This window comes from Ambystoma mexicanum, chromosome 3q (assembly GCF_040938575.1).
Source record: "Ambystoma mexicanum isolate Mex_15411 chromosome 3q, UKY_AmexF1_1, whole genome shotgun sequence".
Taxonomy (NCBI): domain Eukaryota; kingdom Metazoa; phylum Chordata; class Amphibia; order Caudata; family Ambystomatidae; genus Ambystoma; species Ambystoma mexicanum.
The window spans coordinates 1,243,645,443-1,243,662,782 of NC_090926.1; the positions used below are offsets into that span (position 1 = coordinate 1,243,645,443).

The 17,340-nt window shown below is 41.8% G+C and overlaps 1 protein-coding gene across 13 annotated transcripts in view; it reads left to right on the forward strand.

The window, feature by feature from the left end:
• The window catches only part of NFIX (nuclear factor I X), a 2,606,865-nt gene that overhangs the window by 2,338,873 nt on the left and 250,652 nt on the right, over positions 1–17,340 (forward strand). For 6 of the 13 annotated variants that reach the window (XM_069604191.1, XM_069604190.1, XM_069604198.1 and 3 more), the window contains one exon: positions 6,381–6,440. The exons of the other annotated variants lie outside the window; for them this stretch is intronic. In XM_069604191.1, coding sequence (XP_069460292.1) covers positions 6,381–6,440 — 60 coding nt within the window. The remainder of the gene's footprint in view (positions 1–6,380; positions 6,441–17,340) is intronic. 13 annotated transcript variants of the gene reach the window in all.

Below are 17,340 nucleotides of genomic sequence, written 5' to 3' on the forward strand. Positions count from 1 at the left end.
ACCCTTCAGGAATGGAGGATGATCTCACCATGTCCCCTGTCCAGATCCAGTCTCTCAAAGATAAGGACTTCTTAACTTTCAGCGGGTTTAAACTCAGAGTTAATTTATCAGTTTCACAATAAGTCAGCAGATTTTCTGCTATCTTTTTGAGTTCTGTCAAAACAAGTGAGGAATCTAAATTCATATTTTCTAGGAGATTTTCATATAATGTATTATTCATTGGCGCAATAATTAACCTATACAAGGAAAGGAGTTTCCAGTCAACTACGTATTTTAAAGATTTTAATCCAAGCTCGTATCTGAGAGTTATCGTGTGTAATCCTTTAGGCAATCCTAATACCTGTTTCCAAATGTATCCTTCTATTTTATGCCAGTCTATTGACCACAACAAAGGTTTGGATTCAATTCCGTACAATAGTACTGGGATTACTTTGGCCACATAAAAGTTTATGACAGGCATGATTGAAAATTTGCCATAAAGGCTGGCAATCTTCTTCATCTGGGCTATTAGTTGTGTCCCTTTAGCCAGGATTTCACCATACTGTTTCCCAACTGTAGGGGCCGCATGCACAGTGATACCCAGATACATTACTTCTTTTACAACCGGTATCTGATTACTGCCAATTGACCACCGATATTTTGTTTCTTTGCAACCTTTCTGCTCAAATATTACGATCTTAGATTTATCTGGGTTTACGACCAAGTCGTTTAATTTCATATACTTGTCGAGAGCATTTAACAATCTTTGTAGACCGATGGGAGTTCTATCAAGGAGGACTATATCGTCCGCATACATAAGCCATCTTACGACCAAAGACCCCACCTTAGGGCTTATTAGTGATGAAGATTCTAGGGCATCTTCAAAATCACTCAAGTAAAACTTAAAAAGAAATGGAGCAACCATACAACCCTGTCTAACCCCCCTATCTATGCTTATGTATTCTGACAAATAACCATCCATGTTTAGTCTTACTCTAGCTGTATTTCTTTCGTGAAGTTTTACTAGTATGTTAATTAGAGTTTTGGGTGCTCCTTGTTGTTCCAGCTTGCTCCATAATTTATCTCGATTTACCATGTCAAAAGCGCTTGACAAATCGATAAATGCTCCATAAAGTCTACCTTTATTGTTTTTGTCTTTCAGATTTGATAACGAAGCTAATATTATACCATTCAATGAGGTTGAATGGCCTTTTCTAAATCCAGTCTGCTGTTTAGGGACTATGTTTTTTTGTTTTGCCCAATTTTCAAGTTCTTTTAATATCAGACTAGTGAACAACTTACTTTCTACATCAAGCAGTGTAATCGGCCTGTAACTAATGGGGTTTTTGCGATCCCCCTTCTTAAAGATCGGGATTATAATTGCTGTCTTCCAAGAAGGTGGAATTATTTTATTTGCGATTACTTTCTTGTACAGGGTATATAGGATTTCAGCCCACAGTGTCCCGTTTCCTTTAAGGACTTGGTAAGTTAGTCCATTTGGGCCCGCAGATCTCGACGCCGAGGATTTTAGGATCAAATTTAAAATATCCTCTTTGTCAAAATTTAGACCCCAATTTCCATTTTCACTTCTATATTTTTGTCCTCCCATTGGTTCCTGATATTTTGTACTGAAATAAGTTATCCAATTAGCTTCCGACACATTATTCGTCTGAGCAATAGTTTGATGTGATAGAGGAGCATTTATTAATGACCAGAAATTTCTCGAGGAATTATTTTGTAATGCACGCAGCATCTCTTCCCCATCTTTCTGCCATAATTTTCCTCTGTATTGTCTAGTCCAACTCTTCAAATCATTTTTAATTTTTTTTGATACTTTCTCTAGTTCTAGTGGACTTTTAGCCTGTTTCTTGGCGAGTCTTAATTGTTTTTGCGTCTCGCGTTTTTTTACCCATACTTCTTCATCAAAAAAGTGTTTGTGTACTTGCTGCGGACCCTTTTGGGTGCTTGACGGGGGATCAATTAACCATAAGAATTCATGAAACCGTGATGGGTCACAGTGCTGGTACAAAATATTTTGTTCTCCTAAATTGGCGAATCCATTCAGGGCTTTATTTAACCGCTCTCCTTCCCTCTTGTATTTTGTCAACCGGTTTTTCTGCGCATTAATTTCTACTCTTTGGTCCCAGATATCTATTTTTTCCTCACTAAACCAATTTAAATGGGCGGCTAATCGCTTGTGATCACTTGTTCCACCATCGGCCACAGAAAAATATATACAAGTATCGAAACATTCGGTTGATAAAAGCATGTAATCCAGTGTCGATTCCGAGGAACCCCTCTCCCACGTTGTGACCGATGGAACATCACCTTCTATGGAGCCATTTAGGAATTTTAAATTCCAGTCCTCAAAGAATTTCGACCATTTTCTCCCATTATACAACTTGGAGGTGTATACCTGTACAGTGTATAACTATGTGTTGTGAATAACCTAGAGCAGTATGTGTGCAGTGTACAACTGTATGTAAGTATGCATGCTTGGTTGTTTGCACACCACTTTAATACACCCCAAATGTTGTACTACATTAATATGGGGCTGTGTATGCCTGCATGCTGCATACATAAAATATATATATATATATATTTATATATATATTGCCTGAGTTTGATATATATATATATATATACCGATGAGTAGTGTTTAAGTTAGAGGTGTGCACCAGAAAAGTGCACAACGAGAGCTGTTTGCTTTCATTGTTGTTCTTGGAGACATGTACCTGGACATTTTTTACATTAGAGCCATGTGTACATGCGAAGTGTATCACAAAAAGCTGTTTACCTACACAGTTTATAGCTCAAGTTGTTTACCTATACATTGTGTATCTAGGAACTGTATACCTCCACGTTGCTTAACAAAGGAATGCAATTTACTGTTTATAACTTTGTCATTGTCCCTTCAAACTGTCCAACTTAGAGCTGTGTAATTACACGGTGTATAACTTATAGCTGTAGACCTTCACAGTGTATAACTCAGAGCTGTATACTTTAAGGAACTCATGGTGGCAACAGTAAAGACAGACACAAGTGATCACAGTTCAAGGGTGTTTATTGAACAATGAATGCAGGGTGGAAAAACACCTAAGCTAAACCTAAATCTAAGATGGGCCCAAGCGTCGACCATCGAATGAAAAATAAGGCAAGGCAATCCTAGTGGCGTTGTGTTAAAATAAAAGGGCCTATACTAAAGAAAAACCTATTGCCAATTCCTTACAACCAATTATAGAAAAAGTGTGGGATAGGGTTTCAATAAAGAAAAGAAGTGTTCCAAAAAATAAGCCAGGATGTGATTGCCAGGGGTTTCCCTTCCCCACGGTTTGAGCATGGGACAAGGTGGGACCTTGGAGCACAGCACACACTCAAGCTTTCTCAGCACAAGACAACCGTTCCATTCCAGCTATCAAAGTACACACTCGAGGTTTCTCAGCACGAGTGGACAGTACCATTACAGCTATCCGGTTCTTCGATGGTAAAGTCTTTTTTCATTAAAAAGACTATTGTCTTCGAGGCCTGATTTATCCAACAAACAAATACAAACAAAAAGTTATTTTCCATAGTTCACGTTGGGTGATGGCTTAACCCCTGTGTCCCCCTCTTCCGGACGCCGACCCATCACATATCTTATTCAAACAATCAATTGAACAGTTCCTTTCTCAAGGAACTTTGGATGATGACTTTTCACCCCTGTATCTCCCTCGACCGGGCTCGGACCCACTTGACATGCGGGACAATTCTCTTCCCCTGATCTTCCAATACCTCTTACTTTCACAAGTCTTAATGTCTTTTTAAACAATACTTCAGGCTTTGTCTCCGATTGTCGACTTCCCTCTTCTGGGTTCACTTTCGCCAACTTCTACAAACAGTTCATTGTACTTCGGGACTTTGAACTTTGCCTCTTTTTGTGAGCATCCCTCCGCTGGGTTCACTCTTGCCAACCTTTTGCCAAACAGTTCACTATGGGACTTTAGACTTCGTCCCCTCCTGTTAGCATCCCTCCGCCGGGTTCACTTTCGCTAACTTCTGCAACACTCTGTTCAAGTGCTCAATTCATCAAGCGGGTCTCATTTCCCTTTCTTTCACAATCATCTGTTGGACAAAGACTTTAGACGATACATAGGATTTTACGAGACCCCTGTATGACCTCTTTCACCTCTTTTCGCCTTGTCCCAAGGGATTATAGTTCCGGTAGTTTCTACCATCGGGTAATCACCCAGAGATTCCTGCCTGAGCACCCACGTGGTGCTGGACTCCTCTGTTGCTGGTTTTCCCCCTCTTTACCTTTTCAAAGTTCAATTTAGTCTTTGGCTGTTTATCGTTCAACACAGATCGGTTTCATATAGGGTCTTCCCTTGACTCACCGGTTGTGATGAACTGCTTGGATTTATTCTCTTTCGAGTCAAGGTTGGTACCACAGAGACCGCATCTCTCGCCGGCTTGGTTATCAGCGCAGGGGGATCTCATGTACCGTAGACATCTGCTGCAACACACGCTGGCTATTGTTTGCGGACTTATAATTCCTTCTGCAGAGGTTTCACAGGACTTGGTCACAAAGGGCAAGGTCACTTCTCTCCTTGTCACCCTCTCGGTATTCACCGTCTTTCCCATTCTCTTGAACTGCCGTGCTGAGTTAGCTCTCACGTCGTTTGGTCTGCCTTGCTCATCTTGTGTTCTTTTGCTCCACCTTTTATACCTGTGGGGGAAGGAAAGGGCCGTCAGGTGTGTGTGATTCTGGTTAATTGCCTGCCCTTGCCTGACTCTCGGGTTGGGACATGTAAGGTAATCAATGTTAGTCCGTTGTGTGTCGCGATGGGAGAAAGTGGAGAAGGGGGTTGTTAGTATTTACAGATATCCCACGGGGCAGGAGGGGGAAACAGTGTTGTACGAAATTATAACCTTCAATGAGGGGGTTTGGTAAATTCAGAAGGGCAAGATTTGTAAGGGGCGTGTAACAAAAATGAATGACCAGGATTATTGTTGCAAAATAAACAGGGGGATTGTGGAAATGCTAGTGTTTGGACCACATAGACTGAGAATGTGACAAACCATAATCATAATCAGAGAGGCGTGGAGAAGAAGGACTAGGAGTGTTCGGATAGGAAACAGAAAACCTGGGATTCTGTGAGTTGTGGTTTTTAAGTGTTACAGGGTTTGGGCTCCTGGGGGATTTCTCAGATATGGAGGGGTCGTTGGATTTGTGTAAGAGAATTCTGTGGGTGGAAGAGAGGTAGATGTGGAACAACCCATAAAGGTCTCAGGGACTTCGTCCTCCTTGCTTTCCTCCCTGGTGTAATACCGTGTCTCACCCTGGATATTCCCGCAATGATAAACCCGGGCTTCCCTACCCAGGTGATCCTCCCTCACTCGTCCACACCCAGGGTTGGGATCTGAGAGTGCCAGCCCGTCCCTGGCCACCTGAATATGGGATTCTCAAGGTCTAGCTGGGAGAATACCCTCAGATTTCTAACAATACATATATAGTGTTAGTGTGTACTTAGGAGCTGTGTACCTGTACAGTTTATACCTATGACTTTATCACTGCACATTGTATAACTAGCAATTGCACCCGTGCTTCGCAGGGTAATTCCTACTAAAAATAAATAATTAGACAAAGGCATATTTATATTGTATACTTTTTACATTGTCTACACCATGAAACCTACCCACATGCCAAATTGTAGGTTTGGAGCATGTTGGGAAGTTTGCTGAACATTTTGAACAGACACCCACACATATCCAAGCATTGCAGACAACTTTAAAAACACTGAAGAAAATAAATTAGAAACATTCATATGTTATACTTTTTACATTGTCTACACCATGGAACCTACCCACATGCCACATTTCATGTTTGTTGCATGTTGGGAAGTATGCTGAACATTTTGAACAGCCACACACACATATCCTCATATTTCCCTTCTATATAGATATAGATAGAATATGGATGTAGAGAAATATACAGGCACATTGAATAACAGAGGATGATGTATCTAAATCTGCATATTGTCTACCTCAGAGCTGGTTATTGGCATAGTGTTCAAGCCAGAGCTCTATACCTACACAGTACATGCAAGCTGTATGTGTGCAAATGTGTGTGTAAAAAGAATTCCTACAAGGTGTACTGATAATGGACACCTATACCTTCTAAAGAAGAACAAAAGTATTGAGTACACTCCAATGTACTGAATAATTATGAAATTGTAAATGGTAGGTAGTATAAATGTTAAAGAGATCTGGGTGCTGTGGGGTATTACAACCCTGGCACACAGGTTGTTGAATTAATATGAGAGAATAACATTGTAAATGTAAGCATACTCCTGTCCCCTGCACACCTTTGTACTGTGATCAGTCATATTAAAATTCAATATATAATTTGCCATTCTTTTAAGGGTAAGCAGAGACCTTGCTGTGACGCTGAACCTTTGGCCTACTGCGAGGAGCACATGACGGTGAGCTAGTCCTTTTGGCCCAATACATCCACACATTAATGAAAGGCAATTTGACTACATGGCTAGTGACATGCTAATTGGTTTCTGATGTGGCTGCTCCTATCCAGTCAAACTCTGAGGATTTCTTCCAGCTTTGTAGGCACGTCAGTGGGAATTTAATCATGCTGACTTCCAGAAACCCATCTTTTAGTCAACGCTCTCTTTAAGACACATCACTTTGAGAGAACCTTGATTTGTTGGTCTGGTGACTATATGGATTTGATTAGTCAAATGTATACCTAAAGATCCATTTCTTAGTTTCTTCCCTTGTGTTGAGATAATTGCATCTCGCATGAGGGCTCATGGAAGGAATATTCCAAGGAGCAGGTTTTCCCTATCCTTTCCAGGGGCTGCAGGAGCACCGTCCTAATTGAAGCTATCTAAACTGACAGTGGATGTTCACTGTTAAGAGGACTTTGTTGTTAAGGTTGCTTAAACAAATATTGACAAATCTTTCTTGAAGCAACATGCTGATGGCATTGCAAAATGAAGAAAAAAACAATTATCCAGTTATGGCATATCTGCACCACCACGATAAAATAAACATGACACCACATTGCCAACACAAATCAAATGCACATACCCACACCGCATACAGAACATGAACAACGGAAACTCGTAAATATAGGACACCACACCAGTCAGGGTCATGTCACATTAGATGTGATGGACAACACACAATAAGCTGTCACAAAAACACTATACAAATAATTTGAAGGCCGGATTTACCACAGAAAGCAGTGCACCGAGAGACAACATGGACAGTTCATAACCTTGGTGTTTTTTTTGTGTTTGAAATACAACATCCTTTTTTAAATGTTTTTTCACAGAATAATTACATATATTTTATCTATTATTTTAATACAGACCGGTTTCAATGCCTGACATCTGTTTTCACACTTGCCAACCAATCTTTTGGAGTGAGTGTAAACATATCCAGTGTTTTGGAAATTCATCAGGCTGTCTTGGACTTGTGCTTATCTCCACTATTTCTTTGTGTTTCCTTGAGGAGCCAGGCCGCTGCCTTCCGATTAACCACTTCACTGGTAGTTAAAGCTGAGGTCTTATTTGGGACATGTGCAGTCAGAGTCTTGGAGCACTTCCTGAGTTTCAAAACGTTTCTTTACTTGTTTAAATTCATGTTAAGTGTTTCATGGCTTTGTTCAACTTTTTTCGATATCTGCCATCGCTGCAAAGGATTTTGTGTAGCAGGAACTCTTCCTGTTATTTCTCCACATGCCATTTTCATGGGCTACCACAAGAGGAAATTGCCTGCTGTTTATGACGGATGTAATGCGTTTGGTGGCAAAGCGTCCTGGAAGATGACCATAAACTTTGTATTTGTTGTCTACCCTGTGACCACACCATAGACAGATATAAAATGTGTCAAATGTTGTCATAGTGATGACTTAAGGAGGAGGAGGACGTTAGTTTGATGAAGCTGATGGACTCCTCTGATGCAGTTATGCTGCCTCTTCCTCTTGCACACAGTCTTTAAAAAGGCCAAGAATGTTGGAATTGTTGCCTTCTAGGCATTTCTTACCCAGTGGAGTCCCTCAGAACCTCGGCACAAATACAGCCTCCACCCACTGATGTCGAGGACTGGCTTACTGGCAGATACTGGATCATAATCACTCTAGACATTGAGAGAATCGCCATTGAGGTCGTAGAGGTCGGGACCAATTTCGTTAATGGAGGAGCTGGTGGAAAGTGTCACAGAAGATCTGGACACTAAGGAAGAAGATCAGACTCTGCAGCACCCTGTTGCAGAGCCTATTCCTACAAAAGAAACACCAGCTCCAAGACAACTGAACAAGGAGAAGTCTTCGCTCCACGTCTCCTCCAAGCAGACCACAATCTATCCCAAGTGGCATCATCCGTCCGAGAAGCAGAACAGCACCATGAAGGTCCAGGTCTCCCCCAAGGAGTAGGCCCTGAGAGGTTTATTTTTTCAATCAGGAATCTGAGTCAGATTAGGTGAGCCTACTCACTAGGCCCACAGATTCCTTAGCCTTGGTAACTTCTCCCACAGGCAATCTCATTACTTTTTCTCAGGTGTCCAAGAGAGCTGCTGTGAAATTGTCAATGTACAGTTCCATCTCGTGTCTCTAAGCATTAGCAGTATTTGAGACACTGCAACCAAGAGAGTGCCCCATCTTCTATTCCTGTTGGTTCCAGGAATCTTAGAGCCTATCATAGGCACATTTTTGTAGCGACAATCTGCAAACCCATGTCGGACAAGATATACCAGACCCATGATCCAAACCCTTAATTTGTGTAAAAGGATTATCCAGCTTTATCCTGTGTTTCCTCTTTGAGAAAAGGGTTCAATTCTGCAACATCTTCTGCCCCTCCAGACACAGGAGTAAATGAATTAAATCTATCAGTAGGGAAAGCCTGCAGCACAGTGTCTATTTTGCTGAGATGTGCACAATTGGTTGCTCCCGGAATAAGGAAGTGGTGGGAATGACCACAAAGATTCTCAGAGTACCTTCTGCATGACAAGTAGAAGGACCTCTTGATGGTCATAAAGAAGGGATGTCTGTTCTGTTCTCAGACATTCTGAACAGCACTGCCAAAACACATAGCCAATCTGTCAGACAATATTTATTGTCAGAGGCTGTCCAACTGTAAATACAGTTCAATAAGACTAAACACCTTAAAGTCGGATGCCCAGCAGAAGATCATTGCCTTGCTAGTATTTGGCAGTGCGTTTTGCAGTTCACATGTCAATGATGAGATGGCCAAAATGGCTCTTAAAAACTGATGGACAGGAACAAACAAAGTTGGCAGCACTACCCTTGCTTTTGTTCTTCTGGAAAGTACTTCCCTCAAAAAGAACACACCTTTTATGTAAATGGACACAGCCAATGACTGCCTCAGTGGCAATACTAGCAATGTCAGCAACATCTCATCAGCAAAGAAGAGGCAGGCGAGTGAAGGACTAACTGACTGCATCAAGCATGCTACCAACTCACGACAAACAATGACGTCCATCAGCTACCTCTTTGGTAAGGCTCCCATTTTAGCTATATCCACCAGACTGCCAGAATAGTAGGATATCACAAAAGATTACTCAGTACTCAATCATGTACGGAATGTGTACTCTCTTTGGTTTCTACCCTCTCTTCCAAACATCTGTCCAAGACAAGGGCTAACTTGGTGGCATCAGGACTTCCTGGTTCTAGAGATTCAAGCTCTGTTGCAGAAAGGCCCTATGGAAGGAGTACCAAAGCATGTGCAGAAAGATCAGGCCCATTCTAAACCTCAAAATGGCAACCAAACAGATGGAAAAAGGAAACATTTAGGATATTGTCTCTTCATGAAATATTCCAATACAAAACAGTTACAGTAGATTGCTCAATTGACTCACAAGATGCATGCTTTCTGGTTTCAGTAGCCAGAAATCACAGGACGTTTCTCAGGTACAAAATTCACTATTCGGTCAGAAATTTGCATCACAACTGTTTTAAGTGCATGGCAGTCCACCTCAGGACATCAGAAAACGTTTTGGTCTTGGATTTTTGGCCGATAAGTCAGCACAATACCAACAGACCCTTGACAACTTCCAGACTACATCACTGGTGCTCAGCAACGTAGACCTACAGTTTGATCTCCCAAATCACCTCTCATTCCAGCTCAAAAGATTACGGGCCTCATTACGAGTTTTGTGGTATCTCGGCAGTAAATCAGCCATTATACCACCTAACTGAATTACCATTACTGCCACTTGGTCCAGCGGTATTACCGCCAGATTACAACTGATTCTAGGCGGTGTTAGTCCCCATTAATTGGAGACCACAGGACTCAATAGTGGATTTCGGTGGTATTACCGCTGGTACAGCCAATTTGGCTGAATTTGGGCAGTAAGGCAGAGGATTTACCTCCACCTTACCCCCAAACTCATAGTTGAGAGGTGCAGTAATGCAGCGGTATATGGTATTACCACCACATTACTGCCAATTTATACTGCACCGCCCAAATAGTAATGAGGATTTATATGTTTTAGGGGATTTCTTACACACCAAAAGCATAGGAGTGTATACTTTGGTGCGAGGACTGCCTCCTAAAGAACATCAACAAGACAGTTGTCATCCCTCCTGGTGTCGATGGCCTCCAGTATATTCATAGTTTCCCAAGCAAGGCTTCACTTGATACTTCTACGGGCATGAGAGGAGGATCAGTGGCCAAAGTTGAAGGGGTCATAGTAACACACATTTTTTCCTTGTGAAAAAACTCTCTGACTCCCAGGGCAAATTTATTACAGGGCCACAGAAAATACCAACTTGGCATATTGAGTGCCATGCCCCAATGAGTGCCCACTGGGCATGGCTCAATGTTGGTCCTGCTGGGCTGTCAGCAATGCTGTGCTTCAGGTTTTGTTTCCTGTCTCCGCTGTCTGCCTCTTAGATGATCCTTAGCGAGCCACCTTGGGACTCGCACTCTGAATCCTGGGTCGCTTCCTCCATTGTCTCTCTACATAAATGCCAGGTCACTCGCTTTACTGCTGTGCCATGTGACTCCAGTAGGGGATTTGAAAGAGTTATTTTCATGTCTCTAGTCTGTCTTCTGGGTTGAGATGTTACTGATCTCAATGTTTTCTGTGGCATGGCAGGTTGCCACAGTAATCATTATGTGAATGACATTTAGGGTAGTTGGCATCCAAAAGTGAACTAGATGCATTTATAGTGTGTCTTTCCTCCTCTCAGAGCAAGAGTAGATATGGGGCTTTCTAAAAACTTGCCTCTGTCCTGATCAAGAAACTCAAACCATCTTGGTTTTACATCCTACATCTAGGTTGAATGAGAATATCTACATTTTGGCATTGTAATTTTCGGTTTAAAGCTAGAGCATTATCATGTCTATTTTGTAGAGAGTGGATTCTTTCCTGACCACCTTGAAACCGCATCACACACATTGTTTAAGACGACCCTGACCTTTACCAGTAGCCTGTATCTGTGTGATATACCCAGCGGAGAGCACATAACCAACTACTGTTTCAGTTTATCTAGAATATTACTGTGGCAGCTTGTATTCACCAGAAATAGGTAGATTTGGAGCTATGTAGGGTTTTTGTTTGAGTCAGTGCAGGGCTTAGTGAGAGGGCAGAGTCTAAGACACAGACTTATTTAATCTTGATGCGTCTGGCGTTCATGTGTGATAACGTCTTCTTGGGTGGTTTTGGGTTTGGAACATGTGTTTGACTCACTTCAGGTTCATTTCTACTATGACCGACCGTTTGAATTCTTTTCACCTGTTTCACATATTCGTATATTGTCAAACACACTTGGATAAACAAGAAATGTCATAACATCTACTAGTATTACCCCATAAATCGTACTCATATTATCTATTTAATCACTCTCACAAAGTTGGAATGCTGAGCCATCTTTGCCCAGGTGAACATGAGACTTGTAATGCAACTCAGGTCTCTTTAGGGGGAGCATTGGTTTCCTGGTCCATCTCAGCAAATGTTCTGCTCTGCCCTTGAGTTATCCATATGGCAATTGATACGATAAGCTATTTGCCCATGAATATTCAAAGGGATGCAATGGATATTGGATGAAATGTGGAGGTTTGTGTGGTGTGCTGGTTGGATATTGAAGGGATATGGACAGCAGTGTATATTATTTGTGAGATGTTGATGCACATTGGATGAGATATAGAGGACTAAAAGAGGAGACTTCCTAAAATACACATTATCACAGCTGACCCCAAAGTATAAATGCAAAATAAGTAATAAAAGCCATACATCTGAGAACTTCCTATTGCCACATCATCCCAAAGCATCCCTCCCACTTATTGGCTATAACCAGTAAACACACATGCAGTATCTTCACTCAGAAGCTAAACGAAATATACATATTTTAAACGTGTGTACAGTTTTAAAACTATAACATGCCTACAAGTGATCTTAAAACATCTCTTTGGAGTCTTAGAGCCTATTTACAAAGTGATGTGTAGGACATGAGTGAGAATTAACAGAGCACTATGAATATGTGTGGACCCTCACCGAACTGCACTGGTTCCTGCTGCAAGCACGTATCATCTTCAAATCCTGTTGCATCATCTATAAGTTGTCCCCCTAAGTCCCCAAGCTATCCCACTGAGAAACTCAGCATTTCCGGAGGCCTGCTATTCACCAGAAATAAGGACATGTGCAGACTTCAATTCTGCCACTGCAAGAAGGAAAGAACCATAAGACAGGCCGTTCTATGTCCCAAGGCTCTGGAACCTTCTCCCGTTGGACATCGAACTTGCCCTGTCGCCTCTACAGTTTAGGAGAGAGCTCAAGACCTTCCTCTTCAAGGAATGGCTTCCCCCTAACACCTAGGTCCACACACACTCCACTCCCCACCTTACCTGAGATAAGGTGATCTGCTTCTCACTGTTTCCTCCTCTGTTTGTTTGTAGATCCCTTGCTGCCAATTGCCTGCCCTCCCCTTTCGTCAGCTCCCTTTTTCTCTGCTTCCCTCTCTGTGTCCCCCACACCGCCTATGATGGCAAGGTGCTCCATTGCTTCCCAAAGCTAGGTTCACACTCAACAAATACCATAATAATAAATCATTATAATAATGAATGTGTTGATAAGTTATATAATTTGAGCAGATACGTCAGAGATGGGATTGATCATGAGATATCCATTGTACTCCTCCGTCCTGTACTCTTTCTCTCCATACTTATGGCAGTTCCCGCAGCGCGGGTACAGGATCGGAACCTAAATACAGCAGCACATCCTTGGCTAAATGCTGCCAAGTGTCAGTCGGTGTGCTGGAGGAAACACTGGATTTATCCTTTAACAGAGTAAAGCTCTTCAGTCCAGACACAAGTGAATAATTTAACAAAAAGAAGCCTAGTAGCTAGAGAGCAAAATCCCTTACGGTCCTCACTACAACTAATCCAAGGTCTTTGGGACAGCAGAGGCAGAACTTTCAATCCAAGTCCATAGGAGGGTCATCAGGTTTTTCGATGGGTGCAACAGGTCGGATGGGTCTCCATGTACCTCCTGAAAACAGCCGCCTCATCCCTCTTCCAAAGGCCTCTTTTCCCAGCCTCCCCAACCGGTCCCAAGGCATTCTAAGGGACACAGTAAGAGATCCACAATACCCCATTAGGGTAATTTACCATTTAAACATTTTGAAAACTATAACACACAACACTTGGGTTCTTTCCACTAGTGAGCAAAATCTATCTTACTCCACAACCTTTTCACACTCCTCCTTCTCTACCCCACCCTCTGTGACGCTCAGAGTCCCTCCTTTACGAGATTGAAACGCTCTTGCTGATGGAAGCAATAAAGGTGTTCTACTTTAAGAGAGGGTCAGGATTCTATTTGAGGATCTTTGATGTCCTTAAAAAGAGGGAGGCCTGTTTATCAAATCAGTAGAGGATGATTCTTTGTCCAACCAGCCAGCAATTACCATTTTTTTGTTAATCTATTTTCACCTTTGCATAGGCCTATTCTAGCATGAGTTCTAAACATGTTATTGACCACGCTAGCCCACAAACCATTTGAGCCAATAGCATCTGAGGATTTGTGACTTGTGTCATAGAAACTCCTTCCTGGTAGCAATAACGGTGGGTGGTCATAATTTCGAAAATAAATGTCGATAAAAAAAATTTCACTTTTGTTTTTTTTTAATTATATATTTATTTTAGGGGTTCGGGAGTTTTCGACATTTTTTTTTCGATATTTTGACTTTCGACATTTTTGTTGTCGAAATTATCACTGTAAACCAGCAATAACATCATCTTGCAGGATCAGTGAGTTGCAGGCCCTGTCTTCAGGAGATCCTTACCTTTTGTTTCACCAGGATAAGGTGGTTCTCTATACCCACCACTCCTTCCTGCCGAATGTGGGGTCGGAATTCCAGATATTTCGGGAGATTTGGTTGTTCATCTTTTTTCCCTGATACCAAAACAGAGGCATACACAATTGTGCACTTCCTTGATGTTCATAGAGCCTTGAGGTTATATTTTGAGAGGACTTCCAACATCCTTTTTGTCATGTTGGGGGTCTACATCCAAGCAGAGAGGCAATAAAAGCTACTATGGTGAGATGGAATGTCTTCCTGTATCAGTCATTGTTTTGAACTACACAGCAAACCTCCTCCTACAGGATTGCATGTGTCCTTAACCTGAGCAAAGAGCACAGCAGTCAATGACATGCCCTGTGGGAGGTGATTCACAAGGTGGCCTCTTCGACTTCCCATTTTGACTTCTGCCCTTAGTGGATGCCCAAGTCCTCTGGAACATATATTTGCTGCAGTTTAGGTTTCTTCCACATTGGGAGCAGAGTACTCTCCCATCAGTATGGAGGTTATGGGACGTAGTGATTCACTGTAGTCATTGTAGTGTCTATTGTACTCCAGCACCCTGCTCTCCCTCCTTCCCAATAGGTTAGGATAGCCACTGCACCCAGCCCTGCCCCCCATCCCTGTGTCAGCAGCTAACACCTCCCAGTTCCTGTTTTTCTGCCTATGCATTTGTGTCAGACATGAGGAGAGCTTTTCTGTTTGCCTCCCTTTTTTGAATTATTATTTTTTTTCTTTTGCTGTCTCCCTTCTCTCAGGGTCTTTTTTCATTTTATTTGGATATTTATTGTCAACATTGCCACTGACAACAGGGCTCAAGTGATGCATTGGTTGCAGCAAGTACTTCTCGTCAGCGGACCCTCACAGGCCCTGTGCCAACTCTTTCAGGAACTTCCAACTTATTGTCAGTTCTCTGTGAGAATTAAACCTAGGTTGCTGAGAACACACTTAGTCTCCATGATGAAGAAGGGTCCTATACCACAAGCCACCATGAACTTTGTGGAAGGACAGAAGACTTTGCCTCCCAGCAGTAAGAGGGATTCGGTACTGGGTGCTGCCTCTGACTCTGCATTGCCTTTCGGTACTGGGATTAAGGTTGCCACTTCAGATAGACCCAAAGGATATTCTTGTGGCAAAGCGTGAGGTCCTAAGGATTGGCTTTTTGTACTGATTACCTTTTCACTCCAGACAAGGTTCAAAAGATACTGAACAGGCAAAGATCTCTGTAAAAACTGGACAGTCTCTAAGAATGTGGAGTGTAATTCCTCCTGTCACTCGGATGAAGAGACTAACAACCTCCAGGGACCCGGCACTGCTAAGTCAGCACTAGCGGTTCCAAAGCCAATTACTTTGGTACTGATAAATCAAAATGTGGCAAATCTACTTCAGATATCCATAGGAGGAAGGAGCACAGACTGATCACTGCAATCCATCCAAATTCTTCATGGTGCCACCTCAGGAACTTTTTTGTACTCTAGCACGGGAGGAGAATTCTCCCAATCTGCTTTTTGTCTGGAGCATGGTTTCCCTCTGCCTCTCAGCCTTCAAGACCGATTTTCCTTACATACCTTCTTGTCGCTAGACCTGTTGTCTTGAATGTGTATCATGACACTGTTAATGCATCTTTGGCTTCTTCTTTGACTCGAGCTGAATTATCAACTTTGGTGGCGTCTTGTACATCTCCTCTGGCTTCTTTAGGGAGCAAGCAGTTCCGGGCCATCTGCCCTTCTTTAGAATTCATTGACTGAACAATGTCTGCAGTGATACAAATCGTGATATCAGATAAATTCTTAGACGGCTTGGCCAACAAACGATCTGATAGAGATTTGCCATCTGATGCTTTGACTCCTGTTCCAGCTCTGGTATCTACAGAGTTAGCAGTCTTCCCTCCTCCCTCAAAGGTACCCAGTGTTGATGGAATTGCTTCTCCATCTTCGGCTCCTATCCATTCCTCCAAACAGTTCCATTTGGTAATGTCAAAGGCTATGCAAGCATTATATTTATTGCCTCCTGAGAATCCTGCTTCCTCTGGTCTGTTTTCAAGACTTTCTTCTACTTCACCATAAGAACAAAAATAAAAAAAATTGGAGGAAGGGGTACAAATGTATCCTTGTTCAAAAGGATGCTGAAGCGCTGTTGGCTGCAGTTGCTAATAAACCCAATTTCCGAGGCTATATATGTTGAACATTTTACAGAATCTTTTAAGACAAAGGTTACTCAGAGAACTTGTGGCAATATAGAAAATGAGGGAAAATAGTCTTTCGATACTGAGGATATTAACTACTTAATCAACAAAATAAGCATCTCGAGGGCTCCGGATCCAGACAGTCTCACTAGCGTTTTCTTGTTAAATCTTATCCCAAGGAATGGGAAAACATATTGGAGCTATTATTCTAAGATGTTTTAAAACTAAGAACCATTCTCTTAACTTAAAAACAGTGATTATTCCGATTTACAAGAAGGGAGACTGTCTGGACCCTAAACATTATCGACCAACAGCCCTTTGGTATGCTCCTGGTAAAGTTTTCACCAATTTAGTAGTTAGAGACCTTATGAAATGGGTTTAAAGCAATACCCAGGTTAGCGATATATGCCAATATGGCTTTGTGGCAGGCTTGGGAACCTGCGTGAATTTGTTTTCATTGACAATTTTAAAGGAGAAAATTTTTAAATCCGGCCAAACAATTTATTTCGCTTTTATTGATTTTTAGCAAGGTATTGCTTTGGATGGAGTTCGTTGTTTCCCTCCGAAGTTATTGTTTTTTTTATTAACAAAGCTTTTATATGCAGATGACTTGGTTTTAATAGATCAAACCCCAGTTGTACTACAAAGATAGCTAACCAAGTTAGAGACATATGCGAATGAAAATGGTCTTAAGTTTAATTTGGGAAAATCTAATATGTTATGCTTATTTCCTAAGGCCGGGGGTGGAGGGGAACACATTTTGAATGGACTATTTATGATCAATCAATAATGCGAGTTAACAAATATTGATACTTGGGAATTTGTTTCAATGATAAAAGATCTGATCTGCCGTATTTGGTGG